Source organism: Manacus candei, unplaced genomic scaffold (genome assembly GCF_025592945.1).
Source record: "Manacus candei isolate 608988 ecotype Guabito, Panama unplaced genomic scaffold, ASM2559294v1 h1tg000037l, whole genome shotgun sequence".
Taxonomy (NCBI): Eukaryota; Metazoa; Chordata; class Aves; order Passeriformes; family Pipridae; genus Manacus; species Manacus candei.
This window is the reverse complement of record NW_026138085.1, coordinates 9947794-9967768: the sequence shown is the minus strand read 5'-3', so window position 1 is coordinate 9967768 and position 19975 is coordinate 9947794. Positions and strand designations below refer to the sequence as shown.

The following is a 19975-nucleotide window of genomic DNA, read 5'->3' as shown; positions in this document are numbered from 1 at the left end:
CCATCTCTGTGCTCACTACCCTGACACACTGACAGGCTTCACCCTTCTGAGAAGGATCAGTTGGATGTGTCTGTCTCTGGTGCATTAACAATGACTGTCAGGCTGCGTGATGGCCCCTACCGTGTGTGAGCTGGGTGACAGCCTGCACACTTCTCCCCCTTCCACAGTAAGCTGTGTGGCTAGGGAAGGAAGTCCCTAAATTTAAGAGGGACATTAAACAGCAGCACCTGCTTTGCAGAAGGGACTGAACTGTAAAACAGACTGAAGAGCAGGGCTGCTCAACCTCTGGTCAGTGGCGAGGCACTTACCTGGCAGTAGCTGGTGGTTGGTTCATCATCAGAAGTGGAATTCTTCTCTTCTTCCATGCTGTGCCCTGGACTCTCTGCCTCCCTCCTCTTTGAAGGGTGGAGCCAGGTGATGCTTTCAGACTCCTGCCCCTCTGTATCTCCATCTTCCATACCATCAGCAACCCCGTTCTCCCTGCTTATCTCCTCTCCTTTCCCAAGCTCATTTTGGGTCAAGGAAGAACTGGGCACAACTGGGTTGCCAAACTCCTTCTTATGCAGTAGCTGCCTCTGAGCCTGCTTCAGGCTCTTCTGGTAAACCTCCAGCTGACACAAGATGACTTTGGTGTACTGGTTAGGGTCCACCCCTTTGGGGCAGAAGGGGATGCCCCAGTAATAGTGCACTGTGTCTCTCGCCTCCTCCTGTTTGTGCCTCTCCTCTGCCGCAGTCAGCATGCAAAGATCCGGGGTACTGTCGGACGCCTCATTCTGCTCTAGTTGCTCTGTGGAAACACAGACCTTGGCAGGGTGCCTGGGCTGTGAGGTGTGTTTGGTACCTGCCCCTCCACTGCTTCTCCTGGGGCTCTCACACTGTTCTGTGGTCCCACTCTTCCAGAGCGTGGCTGAGCTCCCGGCACCTGCTTCTCCCACAGAATGGCCAGTGCAGGGCAGGAGCTGCTCTTTTGGTTCGTGGCCTGTTGCTTCAGAGGAGCTGGAGGGGCTTGTGAACAGTCTGCGAGGTGTCAGCCGCCAGGAGCCTGAAGCCACCCTGCCAAAGGTGGGACTCAATGAGATGAAGTCCTCTCTGAGAGTTCTTGGTAACATGTTACTCGAATCACTTTTTGCTGGTGAGGAAGACTTTTCACTTGACCTTGTCAAAGCCTGGTCCTTCCCCGGAGACACTATTATGCTGGATACTAGTGAGTTTTCAATGATTTCCTGGCTTAACCTCCTCAACACTACCCGGGGGCTCCGGGTGACATCCAACTGTCCACTCCCATCAGCTCTGGAGCTCTGAGAGTGGGAGCTGCACTCAGAGCGAGGGGTGTCAGGGCAAAGTGCCAGACCTCCCAGGATCTCAGAGCCTTCTTTCTCGGCGGGCTGGCTTTGGCCTCGTGCGCCCAGCGCTTCCTCTGACAACTGAGGAGTCACATCAGAGGAGTCTGAGGGCTGACAGCTCTGAAAAACAAAATGTTGGCTCTCCTAGAAGCGTGTTCTCTATCAGCACAGTACACCAAGGTCTCCCACAGCATGCTGGCAGCCATCATCCTGACTGCAGATTCCCCTACCCCAATCAGAACTGTGTACCCCAAAACAGCTAAGGTTGAAGTTTACATGTCCCTCTCACTAGGAGCAGTCCAGAGCAACTACTCTGTGACTGCTCTTGTTCCAGCTTGTGCTGGAAATAACTAGGCCCCCCCGTAAAACCTTCTTTTGTGCAGCGTGGCAAAGCAAGCACAGAAAGCAGTGCTGCTGAAGAACCCTAGTAAGGCTCTTCACAGAAGCGCACTTACGCTAAGGCTCTCAGCAATGGCCTTCCTCAAGAGCTCCTCCTCTTCCTCTTCCTGACAGTTCACTTGTCTGGCTTCTTGCTCACTCATTTTCAGGGCCAGTGCAAACTGTTCCTCTTCACTCATCTCTACAGCAGAAGAAATAGGATAATGTCAAGTCACAGCTGCAGGTGTACGTAAACACCCAACATATATCCAACATGTTGGGAGAAATGCGTAAGGGTCCCACCTCCCCAAGAGGAATGCAGAGCAAAACATCTAAACTTCAGCTTTCCTGAAAAGGTGTCACTGAAACTGAGCAGGCAACAATAAATGAGAAAGGTAACCCAGGTCAGGAACTTCAGTTCAGGTTTCTACAGCAATCTAAGCTCCCATTCCCTGGGTATATTATCTGCAATGTGATATTTTATTTGGCATCAAACAACACACTCTGCAGGTGCCGAATTCATGTTCAAGGAGAGAGAAAAAGGACAGATTTCCAAAGTGTGCTCATTTTTATATCAGACAGATCAGCAAGGCAGGATAAACAACACATCTTCTTTAAGACATTTTTTTACTAACCAGTAGCACACCTCAGTGCCTTCTGACACATAGATACCTGCAATACCACAGGAGACCTACCTGAGAGAAAAAGAGCTACATGTTGTTCACCCTGAGCTGCAGGTGGAAAGCTCTGTGGAGGATAATGTTACTTGCTTGGTGGTATTAAAGAGGATCTTTCACATGCATACATCCCCCTTCTGCTCACATCACCACTCCACTGCATCACTAAGTCAGTCATGCATGGGAAACAGGTTTCCTACAGTTGTAACTGCTATTTCAGCAGAAAATTTCTTCCTGAAATACTCCTCGCTCAAATCAAACCAAAAGCCTGGACTGGCTATTTAGAAACAAAGCAGTTAGTTACTCTGAAAAACACTTATTTACTTAGATTCAATCCAACACTTCCACTATGCTTAAAATATACAACGCCTGCAGAATGGAGTGCAGCTTGAAAAACAACTCAACAGCACTCTCAGGAGCTGAAAAATACATCTTCTCACTTGAAACAAATTGACAGATTTCCTTCAGAACCCGCTCCCTCCTCCAGGCAGAATCCTGCACGCGCCATCTCATGCATGAACCAAAGGCTCGCGCTCTCCGACGGGCTACAACATCTTTAAGACATGTCATTGAACAGGGAGGCCGCCCAAGCACAAAACATGCCTTCACTGCAGCCAGCTCCAGAGACAGACCTTTCCCTGGATAAAGCATTCAGAACTTGCAGGCTCCCATTTTTTATCCCATCCTCTTCCTACCAGCTGCCACCCAAACACAGCAGCGCAGCCACCCTGGAAGCAGCTGGGGACTGCTCTGGCCGTAGCACAGTCTGTGCATGACGGCACGGCTGCAACCAGGAGCATCCACGGAGCAGACGGCTCTGCTCTGCCCTTCCCCCAGCTCCTCGCTGATGGCAGCCCCTTGCTCCCCCACCCAAGCAGGATCTGAAGCATTTTTGGACTGCTCTGATTACTCTCAGATTCTTTTATGTGTCCTACTAAATCAGCACTTAGCTTCAGGTTGTTGGTTTGGGGGGGAGGGGGGTAATTCCTTTTAAAATTAAGAAAGAGGTTGAAGGGAAGGCAGACTGCAGTGCTCTCAGGGCTCGTGGGGATCTTTTGTCCTTGGACAAAGTCGTTCTATGATGTTACAGCCAAGAGGGACCAGGGCAACAAAAAAGCATCCTTTAATGGAAAGCAGATGACAGTCCAGTGTATAGAGAAGGATCCCATCCCCAAGAACAACAGCAATACACAGCATTGCACAGAATCACAGAATCAATTAGGTTGGAAAAGACCTCAGAGATTACAACCTTTGACTGATCACCACCTTGTCAACTAGACCATGGCACTAAGTGCCACGTCCAGTCTTTTCTGTTTTCACAATACTAAACACCTTCCAAGCATTTGGAAAGTCTGTGCTGATTTGTTTCCCTGCCCAATCCATCACAGCCATCAGGCCAGATCCTGATCCTGATTACAAACTCCAACATGGGCACGAAAACCAGTGCACGTGATTGGCGTCCCACAACACACGACTTTCCACGTGCTTCAACGGGGGCCTGAGTGTTCGCCAGTTCAGGCTATCAACATCCATGAAGCTTAATAAAAAGAAACATTTTTTGGCGAGCTACTGCTGTACATTTTGTTTTCTTCTCCTTCCCTGGCACAGCAATTTCCCCTCTGGGGACAAGGAATGTGCCAGACAAATGCTGCCTCTGGCAAAGAAACCAGTGACAAACAAGATGCACTTAGTGCACGTTCCAGTTGAGTAGGTGCTCCAGAGACGGGGAAATCTCGAGTTTAAACCCACCTGGCATTACAGTGGGAGAGCAAAGAGCAGCTCTGCCCATGTCTTCCAGTAGACCTGACCTGCTTTAAGTGGAGCTGACAGTATTTCGTGCTCCAGGACTGATGACTTCTCAGCACCGTGTGTTTTATTAAACTTGATGCTGATTGCAGCGGTCATAATTGATGATGATTAGAAATGCAGAGCGCCGCGTTAGCCCCCGACCGGCGTGTGCAAACAGACCCAGAGCGTGAGAGCTCAGAGGAGCTCAGAGCGTGTGGCGGAGACAAGGCATCCTCCTGGAGCATGCCAGAGGGACAGGAGCTCCCACAGCCCCCGGGAAGAACAATCCCTCTCCATCTGGACCACCCTGCTCAACTCACACTCATCGCTCGTCTCACAGGAGCCCATTCTCGTGAGGAAACACCAGCACTTCCAGCTGGGAACTCCGCGTCTCACACTCCAAAATCCACTCGTCACACGTCCATCCCAACGCAGCATGAAATCCCAGAGCCTCTCTGGAGACCAGGGCATCCAAGACACCCACAGATGGGAAGGAGGGGTCAGAGAGAAACTGTTTTTAAGATACTGCAGCCCTAAACAAATTAAACCATTTCAGAGCCTTTTTAAATGCTAATATGGCAATTTGTGAAGCGATTTATGTTCCATTTTGACATTTGCAAAGTGAATTAGATGCAAAACCCCACTAGTTGTAGTTCTAACACTTACTAATAAGAGATTTACTCAAATATAACAGAAATGGGGGATCTCAGTATTTCCACATATCCAAAGAGCAATTACAGTAAAAACATTCAAATGTGCTTTAAAGCACAGACTTCCTCCAGAAAAAGAGAGAGACTTCGTTAGATTTTGTATTTCCATTTATCCTGTCAGGATGAAACGTCACAGATATATTTTAGTTATGGCTTTAGGTTAAAATGAATAAAACCACAACAAAGCAAAAATGGGAGGATATGCTTTATAACCAGAGCCTGCCAATATCCGAAATTTTCCAGTTTTGAGGAGAAAGAACTTGCTCTACCCAGAAGCACCGAATCTTTACAAAAGACCAATTTGCTTCGCAATTCAAAGAATTTATTTAAAGACACTGAGAAAAATAATTACTACTTCAAATCTTAATTTGCCTAAAAGCAAACACCAAAAGTCTAATTATAGCTTCCCAGAAATGAGAACAGCCCCACGATCACACGTGCTTAAACAAGCGCCCGCTCTCCGACCGAGCGGCGCCGGCACCCCCAAACTCAGACATGCACACTAAGCAACAGAAAATTGCAGCTTTAGCCCCAGGAAAAGAAAAACTATTATCAATAATTTCAGCATCTAGAAACACAGCAGAACTCCTCTGTTACACAATGGCTGGAGAGCTGGCTCTGTCTCCCGTGGATTTTCTGGAGCACACCAAACACCTTTTGCACAGCACCAGCTCCCAAAACCCTGCACACTCAATGATGCAACGAGGATATCCAACTTCAGCAGCTCCCTGTTCTTAACGCCATATGTTTGGTCACATTATACTGTCTTCTCCAAGGGGGGTTTTAGCTTTTATTTGGTGCCCTGTTTCCTTTGGGAGAAAAAGAAGAAAAAGAACTCTTCCCACATTTCTGATTTTTGTTATCTTACTTGTTCAACACAGATACACACAGTGGGCTTCAGCTCCCACAAAGAGCTGGGCTGTTCTGTGCTATGGCCTTAGGCCTCTATTAAAAACAATTTAATTCACACAAGTCCTGTGAGGACTGACAAGCCCAACTGCTGCTCCTTGCAGAGCACTGGTGTGCTCCATTTTGTTCAGTGATTGCTTTGGGTTTTGTAGGAGACAGCACCTCTCCCATTTTAAAACATCCTGAATTTCACATGCTAGATGGACCAACTACTGCCTTGCAGAGCATAGGAACACAAGCAGGGACCTAGGGCCTGGCTGCTGTAACAGGCAGGGTTGTACCAGGAACACAGGCAACATGGCCATGCTCAGTGATCCCTTCTGCCTGTACATCCCTAGCATTCAGAATATAAACAGGAACATCCCAGTCTGTTCGCTTTAGCAGTTATTCTTGGACCCATTGTCCATGAATGCATTTAATCTCTTATTAAAGCTGCTGATACTGACCCCTTCACAACCTCCTGTGACACAAACTTCCAGGAGTTCACTCCATGCTGTGTGAAGCATTACTGTCCTTCACCTGTTTCAAACACATCTATCTCCTGCTATTTCCACCAATGTACCCTGGCTAATAGGAGCTCGTAAACAATGGCTCTGTGCTCAGCTGAGGCACTGCCTTCCTCATAGGAACTTTGATCCCACCTTCCTCTCCTAACAAAGCAGCCCCAGGCTCTCCAGTCTCTCCCCATAAGGCAGCTGCTCCATGCTCTTCATGGCTTGGGCTGCCCTTCTCTGGATGTACCACCACGGCCTTGCGATGCAGAGACCAGAACTGCACACATGGCTGTGACAGGGGTGCACCAATACTCCATATAACTGCAAAATGACATCACCCAAATCTCTGGTTCTTAACACCCTTCCTTATGATGTCCAATGTTGCCAGTGCTCCAGCTGCCCCCACGCCACGAGCCAACAATTTCAGAGAACTGTCAGCTGCGACTCAGATCTTCCCTGAGTGGCAGCTGCCAGGTCAGAGCATCCTGACATTTCAGGGACAGGCAGCAGCAGAGGAGCCTGAATGGAAAAGTAGTTTGTGACTGACAGCACTTTCAGATTGGCTTCAGCCAGTTTTGAAACCTGGTGAGGTACCAACACCCTCCCACACTTATTTTGGAAGTGCACCAGTCCACGCACACGCTGCCCAGGGAAAAAACAAGTGACAGTGTGCCTATTCAGACAGGCAAAATTTACCCCTGAGAAGGGTCTTCTCTGAAAGCTCTGCATCCCCAGCCACATCACAGCCTTTCTGCAAGGGAAATAATCTCTAACACAAACAGCTGCTCAGCACCAGACAACTTCCCCAGCCCCACAATCGAGACCTACGTGCAATTTTTCTTTTAGCAGCAAACTTGGTTTGATCCAGCTGCTGTTTTGTTCTCTTCTTTTGCAATCCACTCTCTTCCTTTGACTCCTGCTGTAATGGAAAAAAACATGGTGAGTGCATGCAATATGTAAGAAATACTACCAGCCCCCTCCCCCCCCAGCTACTCAGACACAAACACTGGTTCAAGAACAAGCCTCTATTTGTGTGAAATTTGAATTTCAAACATAATTCAAACACATTCTGTAACTATTAAAAGCTGTGTGATAAGCATAATGAGCAAAAAGAGTTACAGACTGACATAAACAGAGAAGTAGGAGAGACAATAGACTTCATGCCAGTCACCACCATGCACTGCACCTGCTACCCACGATTTCAGAGAGGATTTGTTTGGCCTTGCTAAAACATTGATATTTGTAAGCACTCAAAACAGAACCTTTTTACAAGTGAGCATCACACACCTGTAAGCCAGGACTGTTTCCTGCCATGCAGCTTCTAGTAACTCTGCCAAAACAATTTCAGGTGATCAAAACTAGGATCCCTACCTATTTTTGGAGACCCATGTTAACACAACCCCAGGGCAGGAGAGCCATATGTATTTCCTCCTCGTGCCAATCTCTCATTGTATTCATAGAATCATAGAATGGTTTGGGTTGAAAGGGATCTTAAATATCATCTCGTTCCAACTCCCTGCCCTGGGCAGGGACACCTTCCACTAGACCAGGCTGCTGAGAGCCCCATCCAACCTGGCCTTGAACACTTCCAGGGATGGGGCAGCCACAGCTTCTCTGGGCAGTATTGCCACAAGTGTTTCATTTTTGAAGTTTGAATATTTCGGGAATTTGTTGTCTTGGGCCTCTCTGGAACAATACCCCTACAAACAATCTACATGTGTGCTGCTTTAAGCACAGGGACTGCACCAGGACTGGGCACAGACATAAATGACACACATTTATGCAAGTTGTTGTCCTAGCAGCTTAAGCGAGGCCACACACATTACTGAAGGCTGGCACTGGGCTCCTTCCAATTTGTCTCTCTAAATCAGGCAGGATTAAAATCAAACCCAGTATTTCAGGGAGAGACTCATGCCTGGCCAGGAGGGGCTTTGCACCACTCCCTCTGCAGCTGCAGTGAGTTTTGCTCTCTGTGAGACACACATTGGCCACACACATGTGCCTCATTCCACCTCCTGTGACAGGAGAAGGGATCAAGGTGGGGGCATGTGGCTTGGGCTACTTTAACACAAACAGATACATTGATTTTTTTTCAAGTGTCATCAATTTCTTTTGTCCTTTGTCCATGTTTCTGAGCCTGTGAAGTCCTTTGGACTGCACCTCTGTGCTGAGTTTTGTTCCAGACATCTCCAGCTTTAGTGTTATCTGTAGATTTTATTAATCTATATACACCACTTGCTCCCTCTTACAGATCATTAATGAGGATGTTAAAACACACAGAGACCTAATATTGATCCTCTTGGCCTCAGCCTTACATCTCCCCCAGATGAGCCTCCCTTCTCTTCATCACCAGCTCTTGCTGACAGTCTTTTAGCAGGATTTCAATGCAGGAATGTTACTATCTAGACCAAATTGAATTATTTACCCAACTAAGATTTTTGCAAGACATACTATTAAGTGGTTTCCTGAAACCCTAATACATTACAACTTCTACACGCCCTCATACCTACACCATTCCTCACTTCACTGACTTAAGAAGCACCTCACAACACAGCAGCAATCATACTTGGCAAGTCCACACACACTCATGCTTGTACCTAAGGAGTTTTTCCTATGACTGATTCCTTCTCTTCACTACTCAGCCTGGTTTGGATGCCCCCCCCCCCTTTCTAAGATCTGCCACCATGTCTTCGAAAAACTGCTTCACATCCAGAGTTTCTCTTGCAAGGAGATGGATGCCAAGCTCACATTTAGGAGGTGAAATCCCCTCTTCCTGGGCCCTGGCATTTCGCCCTTCTCCACAGTTTTCCCTAAGCCAAGGGATGTCCTACTCCAAAGTGCCTGCCTCAGCAATAGCCTCCCACTTACCTCACGAGCAGACCACACCTGAGGAAGCGGGAAACGGTCTGTGGGACTGCACCAGGATCACACTAGGATTAACCTGGAGAAGGTTAAGCAAGAGCTCTCCCACTCTCCCCCAAAGCCCTGTCTAACTGTGCTAAATGCACCCCAGCTTCAGACAGGGGCAATTTAATCCTAGCAGGCTCTGTAAATCCCCGGCTCTCCTCTCTAGGCATCAGTCTTCCCCTCATCACTCTTGCACTTGCTGGAAGGTCAACCCTGACACTCTCATCTGCAGCTCTCTTCCAGGGCACGGATGTGATTTATGAGCACACCAAACTTTCCACGGCTGCAAGTGTCTGCACTGTGCACTGAGACAAACACTTACAACACACACCATGGGACAAGATGGGGCCCAAACACCTCCAGGGCTCTGGAGTGGAACGGTGCACCCGGCACTGGGCGCGCTGCCCGGATCCACCGCACAGCCAAGTACGTGCCTCGGTTCTCTGTGCTGGTCCTGAAGAATCTCGACATTTACAACAGTGGCAGGAGCAAAATTATTGCAGGACACGTGTTGTACGAACCTCACACATTTGAGAAAGATGTTTAAATTGCTCAGCAGCGTTCTACTGAACAGCCACGGTGCAGAGAACCGCTGAAGCAAATCCAATTAATCCTGATGGGCCAAAATATATACACACATCTCAATTCCAAGAATTCTTAAATCTTCTTTATTTTTAAACCCAGAAAATAAAACATACCTTTTAATTAGGATTTATGGCTGTTTGTACCTCTACTGGGAGAGAGCCCCGCAGGCCCCAAAGTGCTCTGCATAAATGCAGGCATGGATGGTAGAAACCGAAGGGGCCAAAAAAATTCAGAGAAGACAACAGGGCTTGCTCTTCCTGACCCAACCTTTTAATGCTCATCTATCTACAAGGATAATAGGAACTCAGGGGGCCACTCAACCAACTGCCTTTCTAATAAGATCACTAGTCCAAAAATAATCTTAATCAATTAAAATATTCCCAAACTGCAGCCAATACTCTTAGTTACAAGGTCATCTCCAACACACAACTTCCAAGGGAAACTAATTATTATAGCAGAGGTGAGTTAGGACCTGCACACCTCTGTTCAGTGCCAGCCTGGAGAGAATCTCTCCTTTGCTGTCCATTCAAGGCACAACAGCCAAATTCTTTTCCTGTGTGTCAGGCTCTGCATTTTAATTTATGATGCTCTCTTATGAGCAATTTCACTGCCAGCATTGTACACAGATCAAGAAATAGACAGGTTTTCAAAGTTCCCTACACATTTAGTGGAAGGCAGCCACTATTCTTCTTCCTTATTTTTTAACCTGCTTGGTTTCACCAGCTAGCAGGAAATCAAACTCCCATTTTAAAAATGCTTTTGCACATACTTAAGAGAACCTGACTCTGCCAGCAGAAACAGATACATCTCCACTCGCTCCTAAAAGCCCGTAAATGGAAGCCAGTAGCCAGCATCCCACATCCTGCTCCCTCAAATCCACATCATAAACCACAGAAATCAGCTTCTACTGACTCAGGGAAGGAAAGGCTATAGCAGAATGTCTCCATCACTAATGGTGCAGACTGCAAAGTTGAAAGGTCTGGGTAATTTTACTGCTCAACAGCAGTTGGGACCATCTAACAACAGGGCACAGCCAAACACCACACGTCCTGCATGGGAAATACGCAGATGAAAACCAAACTAATTTATTTTTAAAAACCAATTAGATGTTGGAAGTCCAATGTTTGGCTCTGGCCAAGGCTGCTGCTGAAATTAATATCACACCCTACTTTATTAGTCTCTGACTTCAGAATTTTGTTTCAGCTTTGCTGTCTTTCAGCTCATTAGAACAAACCTGCTGGAATTGGAGACTTGAACAACAAGACGCAATGGGGCTCATGCCAGACATGCAGTTCCTGACACACAGAGGGAAGACTCTGTAAGGAAAAGGGTTTTCATGGGGCTGTGAGGAGCCTGGATTCAGATCAAACTGATTTTCGAGGAGTGATCGCAGCAGAGCCATGGAGCCTTCCCAAGAGCCAACTCACTCCACATTGTCCTCTGGGAACTGGAGGCACCAGGTCCCTTGGCACCAGCAGAGCCCGTGGGGACAGCAGGGCACTGCAGAGATACTCCCATGAGGCTCTGCTTCACTCGGATGGTCAGTGGTGTGAGCTGGTGTCCTGGTTTCAGCTGGGATTGAGTTAATTTTATTCCCAGTAGCTGGTGCAGTGCTGTGTTTTGGATTTAGTATGGAAATAATGCTGATAACACACTGATGGTTCTTTGGTGCCAAGCAGTGCTTACTATAAATCAAGGACTCTCCAGCTTCCTGTGCTCTGACAGTGACCAGGTGTGCAAGAAGCTGGGAAGAACTGGCCAAAGGGATATTCCATACCATAGAACATCATGTCCAGCATATAAACTGGGGGAAATTGGCTGGGAGCCACCAATGGCTGCTCAGGGACAGGCTGGGCATCAGTCAGTGAGTGGTGAGCAATGGTATTATGCATCATTTGTTTCTCTTGGGTTTTACTCATAGAATCACAGAATGGTTTGGGTTGGAAAGGACCTTAAAGATCACCTCTTTCCAACCCCCTTGCCATAGGCAGGAACACCTCCCACTAGACCAGGTTGCTCATTGCCTGGCTTTGAACACTGCCAGGAATGGGGTATCCACAACCTCTCTGAGCATCCTGTTGCAGAGCCTCATCACCCTCACAGTAAAGAATTTCTTCCACATATCTAACCTAAATTTCTCCTCTTTTAGTTTGACCCCATTCCTCCTTGTCCTATCACTACATTTTCTCATAAAAAGCAGTTCCCCTCTCCCTCCTTTTCATTACAATTATTATTGATATTATCATTAAGATAATTAGTAGTATTACGGTATTTTATCTTGTTTCTATTATTAAGCTGTTCTTATCTCGACCCATGAGGTTTACTTTTTTTCAAATTCTCCTCCCCACTACAGCAAGGGGGGTGTAGAGTGAGCAAGCAGCCATGTGGTACTTAGTTGCCAGCTGGGATTCAAGCACAACAGGTGGGCACTGTCATCCCATCTTTTCCACAGTAAGATGTCCCTCAGGCCATGCCTGGTCCTGAGGTGAGTGGCCACTGTCACAGCTGATGAAGACAGGACAGGGCAGTGGTCAGGTATTTCAGATGATGCCCAAACACACCTCCCTCTGCACCACAGCCGAAATCTAAACTGGAACATCGACACACGCTGCTGATTTCTCTGACTGCAAGTATCTCCAAACACAGGAACACTTGGGCAAAGGGATGTTCCACACCAAAGGGAAGACAAGCCATGCAGAAATAGATGGTACCATCACCCTGGAGTCTCATCATATGTTCCCCGAGGGCTGGCAGAGCTGATGGATCTGGCAGAAAGAGCTTGTGAGACTTCATGCCAACTCTGAGTGCAGGCAGGTACCCTCCAAGCTCACAAAGGATCTACCCAGGAAAAACAGACCCTTCCAGAAGTTCCCACAGCAGATCAGTGGCATTTTGGGATTAAAAGCTGCAAATCAGTCTACAGGTCAGCACAACCTTTGGGCTGTGCTCAGTGCTCACGTTCGGCCAGGCCAGATGCCAGGGAACAATCATGTTTCAGACATGGCTTCGGAAAATCTTGAGGGCCAGAGTCTTTACCAACAGCCCAATTCAAGCAAGGGGCTCATGAGACAGACCAGGAATTGCTATTCTTGGAAAGAGCACTGTTGGGGACTATTTGAAATATTGTGTATTTGTAGATGACCACCCATCTTCTGGCGTGGGCAACCAATTCCCTTCAGGGTTTAAACAGCCGGGGGAGACAGGAACCACTCTGCTCATTCGTCATGTCTGCGTTTTCTGAGACACAGTTTGCACAAAGAAGGTCATCTCCCCTTCCTTCCACAGAGCCAGAGAGACTGTTCTTATTTTGTCCAACCCTTTCCAAAAAAAGAGAAGTGTTCCCCGAATCCAGGATTATATATAGCAGAGATCAGAAAGCCTCACGTCCAGAAAACTTCTTTCTGATGCAGCTCTGCAGATGCCACAGCATAGACATGAGCAAAGAAAGAGAACTTGGCAAAATAACATGGATGAGCTTGATAATCCAGCATGACTGAAAAATTCCTGGGAGAGGCAGCCTGCCAAAGATCATCAAAAGTGAGAAGCTGGAGGCTTTCCAGGTGCAGCTGCTACAAGATCTGCTGGTCTGGAAGCAGAACTAGGGACTTGTTCTATAGATACCTGCCAAGAGACTGCCAAGGAAGAAAGCCATCGAATCAATGATGCCCAAATTGTCCTTGTAGCTTTTGATTCATAAGGAACCATGTCCTAACAGATGCAAGATTAATTGAGAATGTATTGTTCTCAAAAATTGCTATTGATCTGAGCTTCCCACACCTCTTCTTGAACACACAACAAGGTCTTACCAGAACAAGAACAACAGTTAGAAGGTTCAAAATTGAAATTCAGCTTGATGTATACAGAAGAGCTGAGACAGTTACAGAAGGCAGACAGTTATTTTTTTGAGATCCCAAGTAAATCACAGTTTTGCGTTCGATTTTGCAGAAAACAACACGACAAGAGACTATGGCACTGGATCTGTAAGCTGATGACTCACAGAAAGAGACCGAACTGAATAAATCCACTCATTCAACTGACTGAACTGTTGTCACTTAAACAGAACCTAATTGGCTCTTTAACGGCCTCTCTGAGCATATCCTTTTCTGTAATATGACCGATTATGCCATCAGAATTTATTGTTTATAGACAAACTTACAGAACAGTGAGAGAGCCTAACCTTTTTATAGATGTGTTTTAAGAGACGTTTGTTTCCTCTTTTTCAGATACGTGCACATTGAGATGAATAATTGCAGACAATAACAGGTCCTGATCTTTTATGTACTGCAGCAGCTCTTATAGCTGCTGATTTCTTTTTTCCTTATAGGTTTCACCATAAAGGCCAGTGATGCAGCAGACATCTGAAGTTAACTTAGCATATTGCAGAGCTAAGGGTTTAACCCCACTGAACTATTACTGCCATATGTTCCATTTCTTTCAGGGAATTTCCCAATGGGAAAGAACTCAGACAATGTGAAGAAAAAACATCCAATATCGTTTGCCCTACAGCTTCTTACTGTTTATTTCTAGTGCTTTTCCCTTCCTCACATGATAATCGCCTTATTGGAGAGCAGCACACTGCAGATGTGGGAGCAAAAGGGACTTGATTTAAGATCTACAGCTAGAGAGTGAACTGAAATGCTTTTGAAAATGGTGGAATTACAAAAAGCAGCTTAGGATCCCAAATCACCAGGAAGACAGAGCAAAGCCTTAAGAGTCACACATAAAACGCCCATTCTAACAATTTCCCCTCGTGCGGCTCGCTCGGTCGAGCGCAGGTTCTCGGGGCTCCGAGTTTCTCCCGGGCAGGAGTTCCTGAGCTCATCCCAACGCCCGTGTAACCAACACAGACATTTCAATCTTTAGAGTAATGCTGATGTGTGTAAGCCGACGCTGGGGATCAGAGATCTGAGCCTTGACGCCTCAGCCAGGCACTCCCACACCACATTCACCTTTACACCCTACAGAGGTGGGTTACAAATTTGGATTCCTGTAATTCAGGATCAGTTTACTAGACACTGGCTGCCTCTGAGCTACTCACAAGCCAGTGTTCTGAATCATTTTCTTATCTATTTGCACATAATACAGAATCATGTTTCTAAGGTTTAGCTGGAAATCAATCAAATAAAAATTATGAAAAAAAGATTTGTAAAGGGATTGAGGAAAGGTTACTTTTAAATTACGTTTCAGATTCGGTTCTGAGAGGATTTGGTTATCAAATCCCAGACTCATAACTCACCCTCACGAAGCACACCATTCATTTCCTAGTCAAATAGGATTTGATTCATCTCATATGTAAGAAAAGGAACGGCACAAGATCCTTTGCGCAAAGCCCAACCCTGGCACAACACCGAAGGCTGCTCGGGCACTGTCCTGCAGCAGCAGGGCCCAGCACAGGCTCTGGGTACCCCAAACCCATCACTGACCTCTCCATCACTGTCAGATATAACAATAAACGCATCCACAAAACTGCGCTTCTTCTTGGCATTGGCTGCATTCCTCTTCTCATCCTCATCTTCCTCCCCATCCTGACCTCTAGACTCCAGGCCCTGCGTGGGCTTCTTCCTCCTCGGCATCCTTCACTCTGAAACAGATGAAAAGATTAAAAGCCATTTGTTTCCTTCTGATTTAGATTTCCCCTACCAGTCATCCTTTTTTTTTTTTTTTTGCTATTTTTAGGCAAAAGACCCCAGGCACTGGAACCTTATTACAAAGCGTGGTGGATTTAGCGTTACTGGGAGCCACATGTACCAGTCACCACTCATCTAGTTAAAAACACTTTATTACAGCTGATTGCTAAAAAGGGGTTTCAGGGGAGCAGCAACACAGACTAAAGCCACTCTGAATGCCTTGTTCCAAAGCAATGAGGCTTTCCTCTCAAAGCCCATCAGCAAACTCCTCCACAGCATCACTTTACAGTGGATCTCCCACCCTCCAATACAACTTCCCCTCCTCAGCCCCACACCTACACCAGAACAAAGCAGGCTGTGGCAGCGGATCAAGCTGACAGTTGCACACCAGACCAAGAAGCCACCACAGCACAGCCCTTTGTCAGCGTTTGTATTCAACAAAAACAGGGGGAAAGGCATTGTTCCTCCAAGGATGCTGTCCTGTCCTCAGCACCACTTGGTGCACGGCTGCTCCAGCACTACAGACAGGGAAAACACAGGCACTGGCAGCAGGCAGGCTGGAAACAAGACAACAGGTTTATCTGGCAGCCTGGGTTTCTCAATGACCAGCAGCCTCCGGAAGAACTCCGGGCAGACATGCCCAAACCATCCGCATTAACAAAGGCACTTAACAAGCAGCAAGGAACCTGCTGAGCGTTATTAGTGCAAACCTGAGGGCTCTGTGCATGCAGGTGCCCACACAGTGCAAGCTGCTACTTCAGCATCCCTTCCCTTGCCAGCCCATAGACTGCTGGAGAGAGATGCACAGCAAGCATCCCCTGCTTGGATCCAAAAGGGCTCGGAGGAGAGGACTGGGAAGAGATCTCGGTGAAGGAGAGCAGCGGGAAGGCACACAGAGTTAAACCACCCTTTCCTGCCTGTGCTTGCTGTTTGCCAGATAACTCAACAACAACATTTGGTGCTTCCTGAACTATGATGTAAAAGAGCCTTACAAAGCACGCTGAGCATGACCAGCTCTGTTGAAGTTAGAATTAAACATGTGCAGAGAGTGATTAAACAACAAGCCACTCATTTCACACCAGAGAACAGCAGAGCTGGAAATGCAAGTCAAGTTGGCTGGTTCCCAGACCAGTGTCCTTCCACAGCATCACTCTGCTTTCCTTCAAGATCACTCAAATAGCTCAAATGTGCTGCTTAGATCTAAAATAAGAGGAAGAGAAGATGCAACAGAGACTGTACATCAGCCAGGATAGAACCAAACCCTTCCCTGTAACACCACAAAATTGCAAACAGACGCTGTGTATAGAAACAGTAAGGAGCAGGGAGTCCAAAATCCCCATCAGGGCCGAGAACTGCAGTGCACTGCTCCATCTACAGTCCAAGCAGCAAGGTGAGGAATAACATCACTCCAGCCCTACTATCCACAGCCTTCGCAGACTCCCTTCGCCTCCCTCCCTCTGCAAAGACGTGCACACACACGCGCAAAGACAAAAGACGATTTTCCTGGTGAGTCATGATTTGCACCGAAGGTTTGCTGAAGGCAGAATACTGTACAAATGGCAAAGTGACTGAAGGACCACTGCAGTCCCCCCGTGTTTGTCTGCTTAGGAATCACAGAATGGTTTGGATTGGAAGGGACCTTAAAGATCATCCAGTTTCAACCCCCTGCCATGGGCAGAGACACCTTCCACTAGACCAGGTTGCTCAGAGCTCTATCCAACCTGGCCTTGAACACTTCCAGGGATGGGGCAGCCACAGCTTCTCTGAGTAACCTGTGCCAGTGCCTCACCACTGTCACAGGGAAGAATTTTTTCTAATATCCAATCTAACCCTGCTCTTTGTCAGTTTGAAGCCATTATAGAAAGGGAAACAGAAATAAGCACTGCTTTTGGAAAAGCTCTGGCTCCTGCAAAACAACCCTGTTCAGCTCCAGCTGAGCTGAAGTCAGGTCCTGTTGGAATATCCTCATTGTAGCTTCTCCATTTTTTTATCTTTTGCTCCAAACGGTCTCTTTGCCCTCCCTGTCCAGGGAGATGAGCCAAGCCTCACACCCAGCTGCTGTACCCGTGGTGGTGAGGAACATTCCCTTATCGTTGGAAAACCACTCACATGCGCTACAAGGAGCACGGAAAGGCCCACGGAGGGTCACTGGTTTTGGAAAGGCAGCCCATAAACCTCCTTACCCTCACAACAAAAGAAACAGCAACAAGGAACTGCTGTGCTGCCTTTTATTTTTTTTTAAATCCACACTGGTATCACCATCTCTCCTCTGACTCTGTGATACATCTTCTGCTTGGTGCTCTGTGCTAAATAAGAGATCACTGAGAAATATCAACTGAAGTTATGATGAGTCACCTACCTTCAACATTTAAAGGAGAGAAAAGAGGAGATGTAAGAGATGTAACCACACAACTCCCACAGCACTTCTGAAAATGAAGGGACTTGTGGCAAAGAGAGTCTCTGAAAATGTAACTAAGGGAACAAGACAAGTAAGAGATCAGTCGTAGCTGTGCTAGTCTGAGGCTGTGAGTAGGAGAGCAGCAATAGCTTTTATTAGACAAGCTGGTGGAGCTGAGAGAAGAAAACATGCATCAGAGCACAGCCCTCCTCTTCAGGCAGGGAAGTCAACCATCTATTGCTTTTAGCACTCTTGGAAAGGACAGTTGTCAGTACCTGAGGGGATCATACCTGTTTTCAGACCCAGCAAAAAAAAGGCCAAAGACTGAATTATCTAAAACTACCCTTGCAATTTGGTTCACAGACTGATTTTGCAGTTATCCAGATTTTTTTTCCAACTCTGAATTTAAGAGAATTTCTTCGTAAATGCTCTGACAGTAAAGGTGACCTCCTGACAAGGGACTCGCACATGCCACGCTTCTCCAGTCACATTTTTAGGGATATCCTTGAAGATCCCCAACTTGTGATTATTTGTCATTTTCCCTCTCATCTATCATTTTGATGAATCAGAAAGCAATTACCGACAGAATAATTCTAAATCTTGACACTGCAGCTACAGACCTGCCAAGCTGTGACAGCTTGAAAAATGCTCGAAAAACGGAGCCAAAAAAAATGAATGACTCTCATCCCCGGATGAGTTCCTGAGCCGTTGGAAACACAGGCTGTCGCTTTGTAAACAACTCCCCCCGCCTTGGGAAGCAGAGCCACGACGCTTCCCGTGCTCAGGCGGGTCAGGACCACACGCCTCCACGGAAATATCATCCCTGGGACCCTCGGCTCGACCCGGCACGCAGGGCCCAGATGATGCTCCGCGAGCAGGACACGAGGGCTGGCAGCGCCCCGGGGAGAGAGAAATTGTTTACAGGATTGATCCGTTTATAGAGCTAGCTCTTCGCAGAGAGGGCACGGGCACGACAGAGGCCACGCACGGCCGAGTGCATCCGAGCTCTCGGGAGCTGCTCCGTGCTCCAGTGCCCTCGAGTCTCACGCGCAGCACCTCCCTTCTCCAAGGACAGCTGAGGAAAACGTTTCCCCCCCCACTACGTGGGAGGAAAGTGACCCCATCCCCAGACCACGCCCAGGGTCCCTCTGACCCCTTCGGGCAGGGAGGGCTCTGCAGGGAAAGTGACAAGGATGGGGTCAGGGATACTCAACAAGCTGCGGAGAAGGATGGGGGTCCCAGGCGGGATGGGGGTGAGCTCGGGGAAAGGTGATCAGTCACAGGTGAGCAAACAAGAGGGAGGGGAGCGTGCAGGGGCTGCCCCGGGAGAAGGGAGCCAGGCCTGTCAGGGGGAACAGGAGGGGCAGGAGCACCCTGGCCTTAGGGGATGGGGCCAGGGCAAAGCTCTGGTTTTGGGGTTCCCTCCCAAGGGGACAGGCCAGGAGGAGTTCCAGGGTATCTCCAGGCACTGCATCTCCAGGGAAGGAACAGGGGAACTGCCTTTGGGGGTGGGACGGAGGGTGTCCCTTCCTCAGGGGGCAGCGCTGGGGGCCGGTCCCGGGCCACCCAGAGCGGGGGCCGGTGGTCACGCAAGGGGGGGCGGAGGTGGGGGAAGGGGGTCAGCCCCGGGGGCCACGGGCCGGGAAACGGCCCCGGGCGGAGGAAGGGGGATCCTTCACAGCCCCGGGAGCCCCGCGGCGAGTCGGCCCCGGGCGAGCCGCGGGGCAGCAGCAGGCCCCGCAGGGCACAAGGTACTCACCGGGCTTGGGCCGCCCCGTTGCCCGCGGCCTCCCCGCCAGGTCTACCCGCACCGGCCCCGGTCGGCGGGTCCCGCACCCGCGCTCAAGTTGGCGGCGGAGGCCTCATTGCCCTCACCCAAGATGGCGGCGGCGGCTTCGCTGCTCCTCACGTGGCCGTCGGGGCGCTGAAGCGGGCGGCGCCATGTCCATGGCGGGCGGGGTCGGGGTGCCTTGCCCTGAGGCACAGGCGGTCTCGCCGTTTTCTCAGCCTGGGACGCCGCTTCCTCTGGAGGAGGATGCGCTGCGTCGCTTAAACACTCACAAAGACCGGCCGCCACCGTGCCGCACTCTATACTTATGCCCACAACCAACATGTCCGCCGCCGCCGCCTCCCCTGGCGGGCGCGGCGCTCTCGCGGGA

At 48.4% G+C, this 19975-nt stretch overlaps 1 protein-coding gene across 5 annotated transcripts in view; it reads right to left on the bottom strand.

Moving 5' to 3' along the window:
* UIMC1 (ubiquitin interaction motif containing 1) overlaps positions 1–19916 on the bottom strand; it is a 40088-nt gene extending 20172 nt beyond the window's left edge. For 4 of the 5 annotated variants that reach the window (XM_051793437.1, XM_051793440.1, XM_051793439.1 and 1 more), the window contains exons 1-5: positions 19576–19916; positions 15215–15372; positions 7128–7218; positions 1799–1923; positions 309–1463 (exon numbers count right to left, since the gene is read on the bottom strand). In XM_051793437.1, the coding sequence (XP_051649397.1) occupies positions 309–1463; positions 1799–1923; positions 7128–7218; positions 15215–15364 (1521 nt within the window). In that variant the 5' untranslated portion in view covers positions 15365–15372; positions 19576–19916. The remainder of the gene's footprint in view (positions 1–308; positions 1464–1798; positions 1924–7127; positions 7219–15214; positions 15373–19575) is intronic. The other variant, XM_051793438.1, reaches the window with a different exon arrangement.
* Positions 19917–19975: the final 59 nt, after the last annotated feature.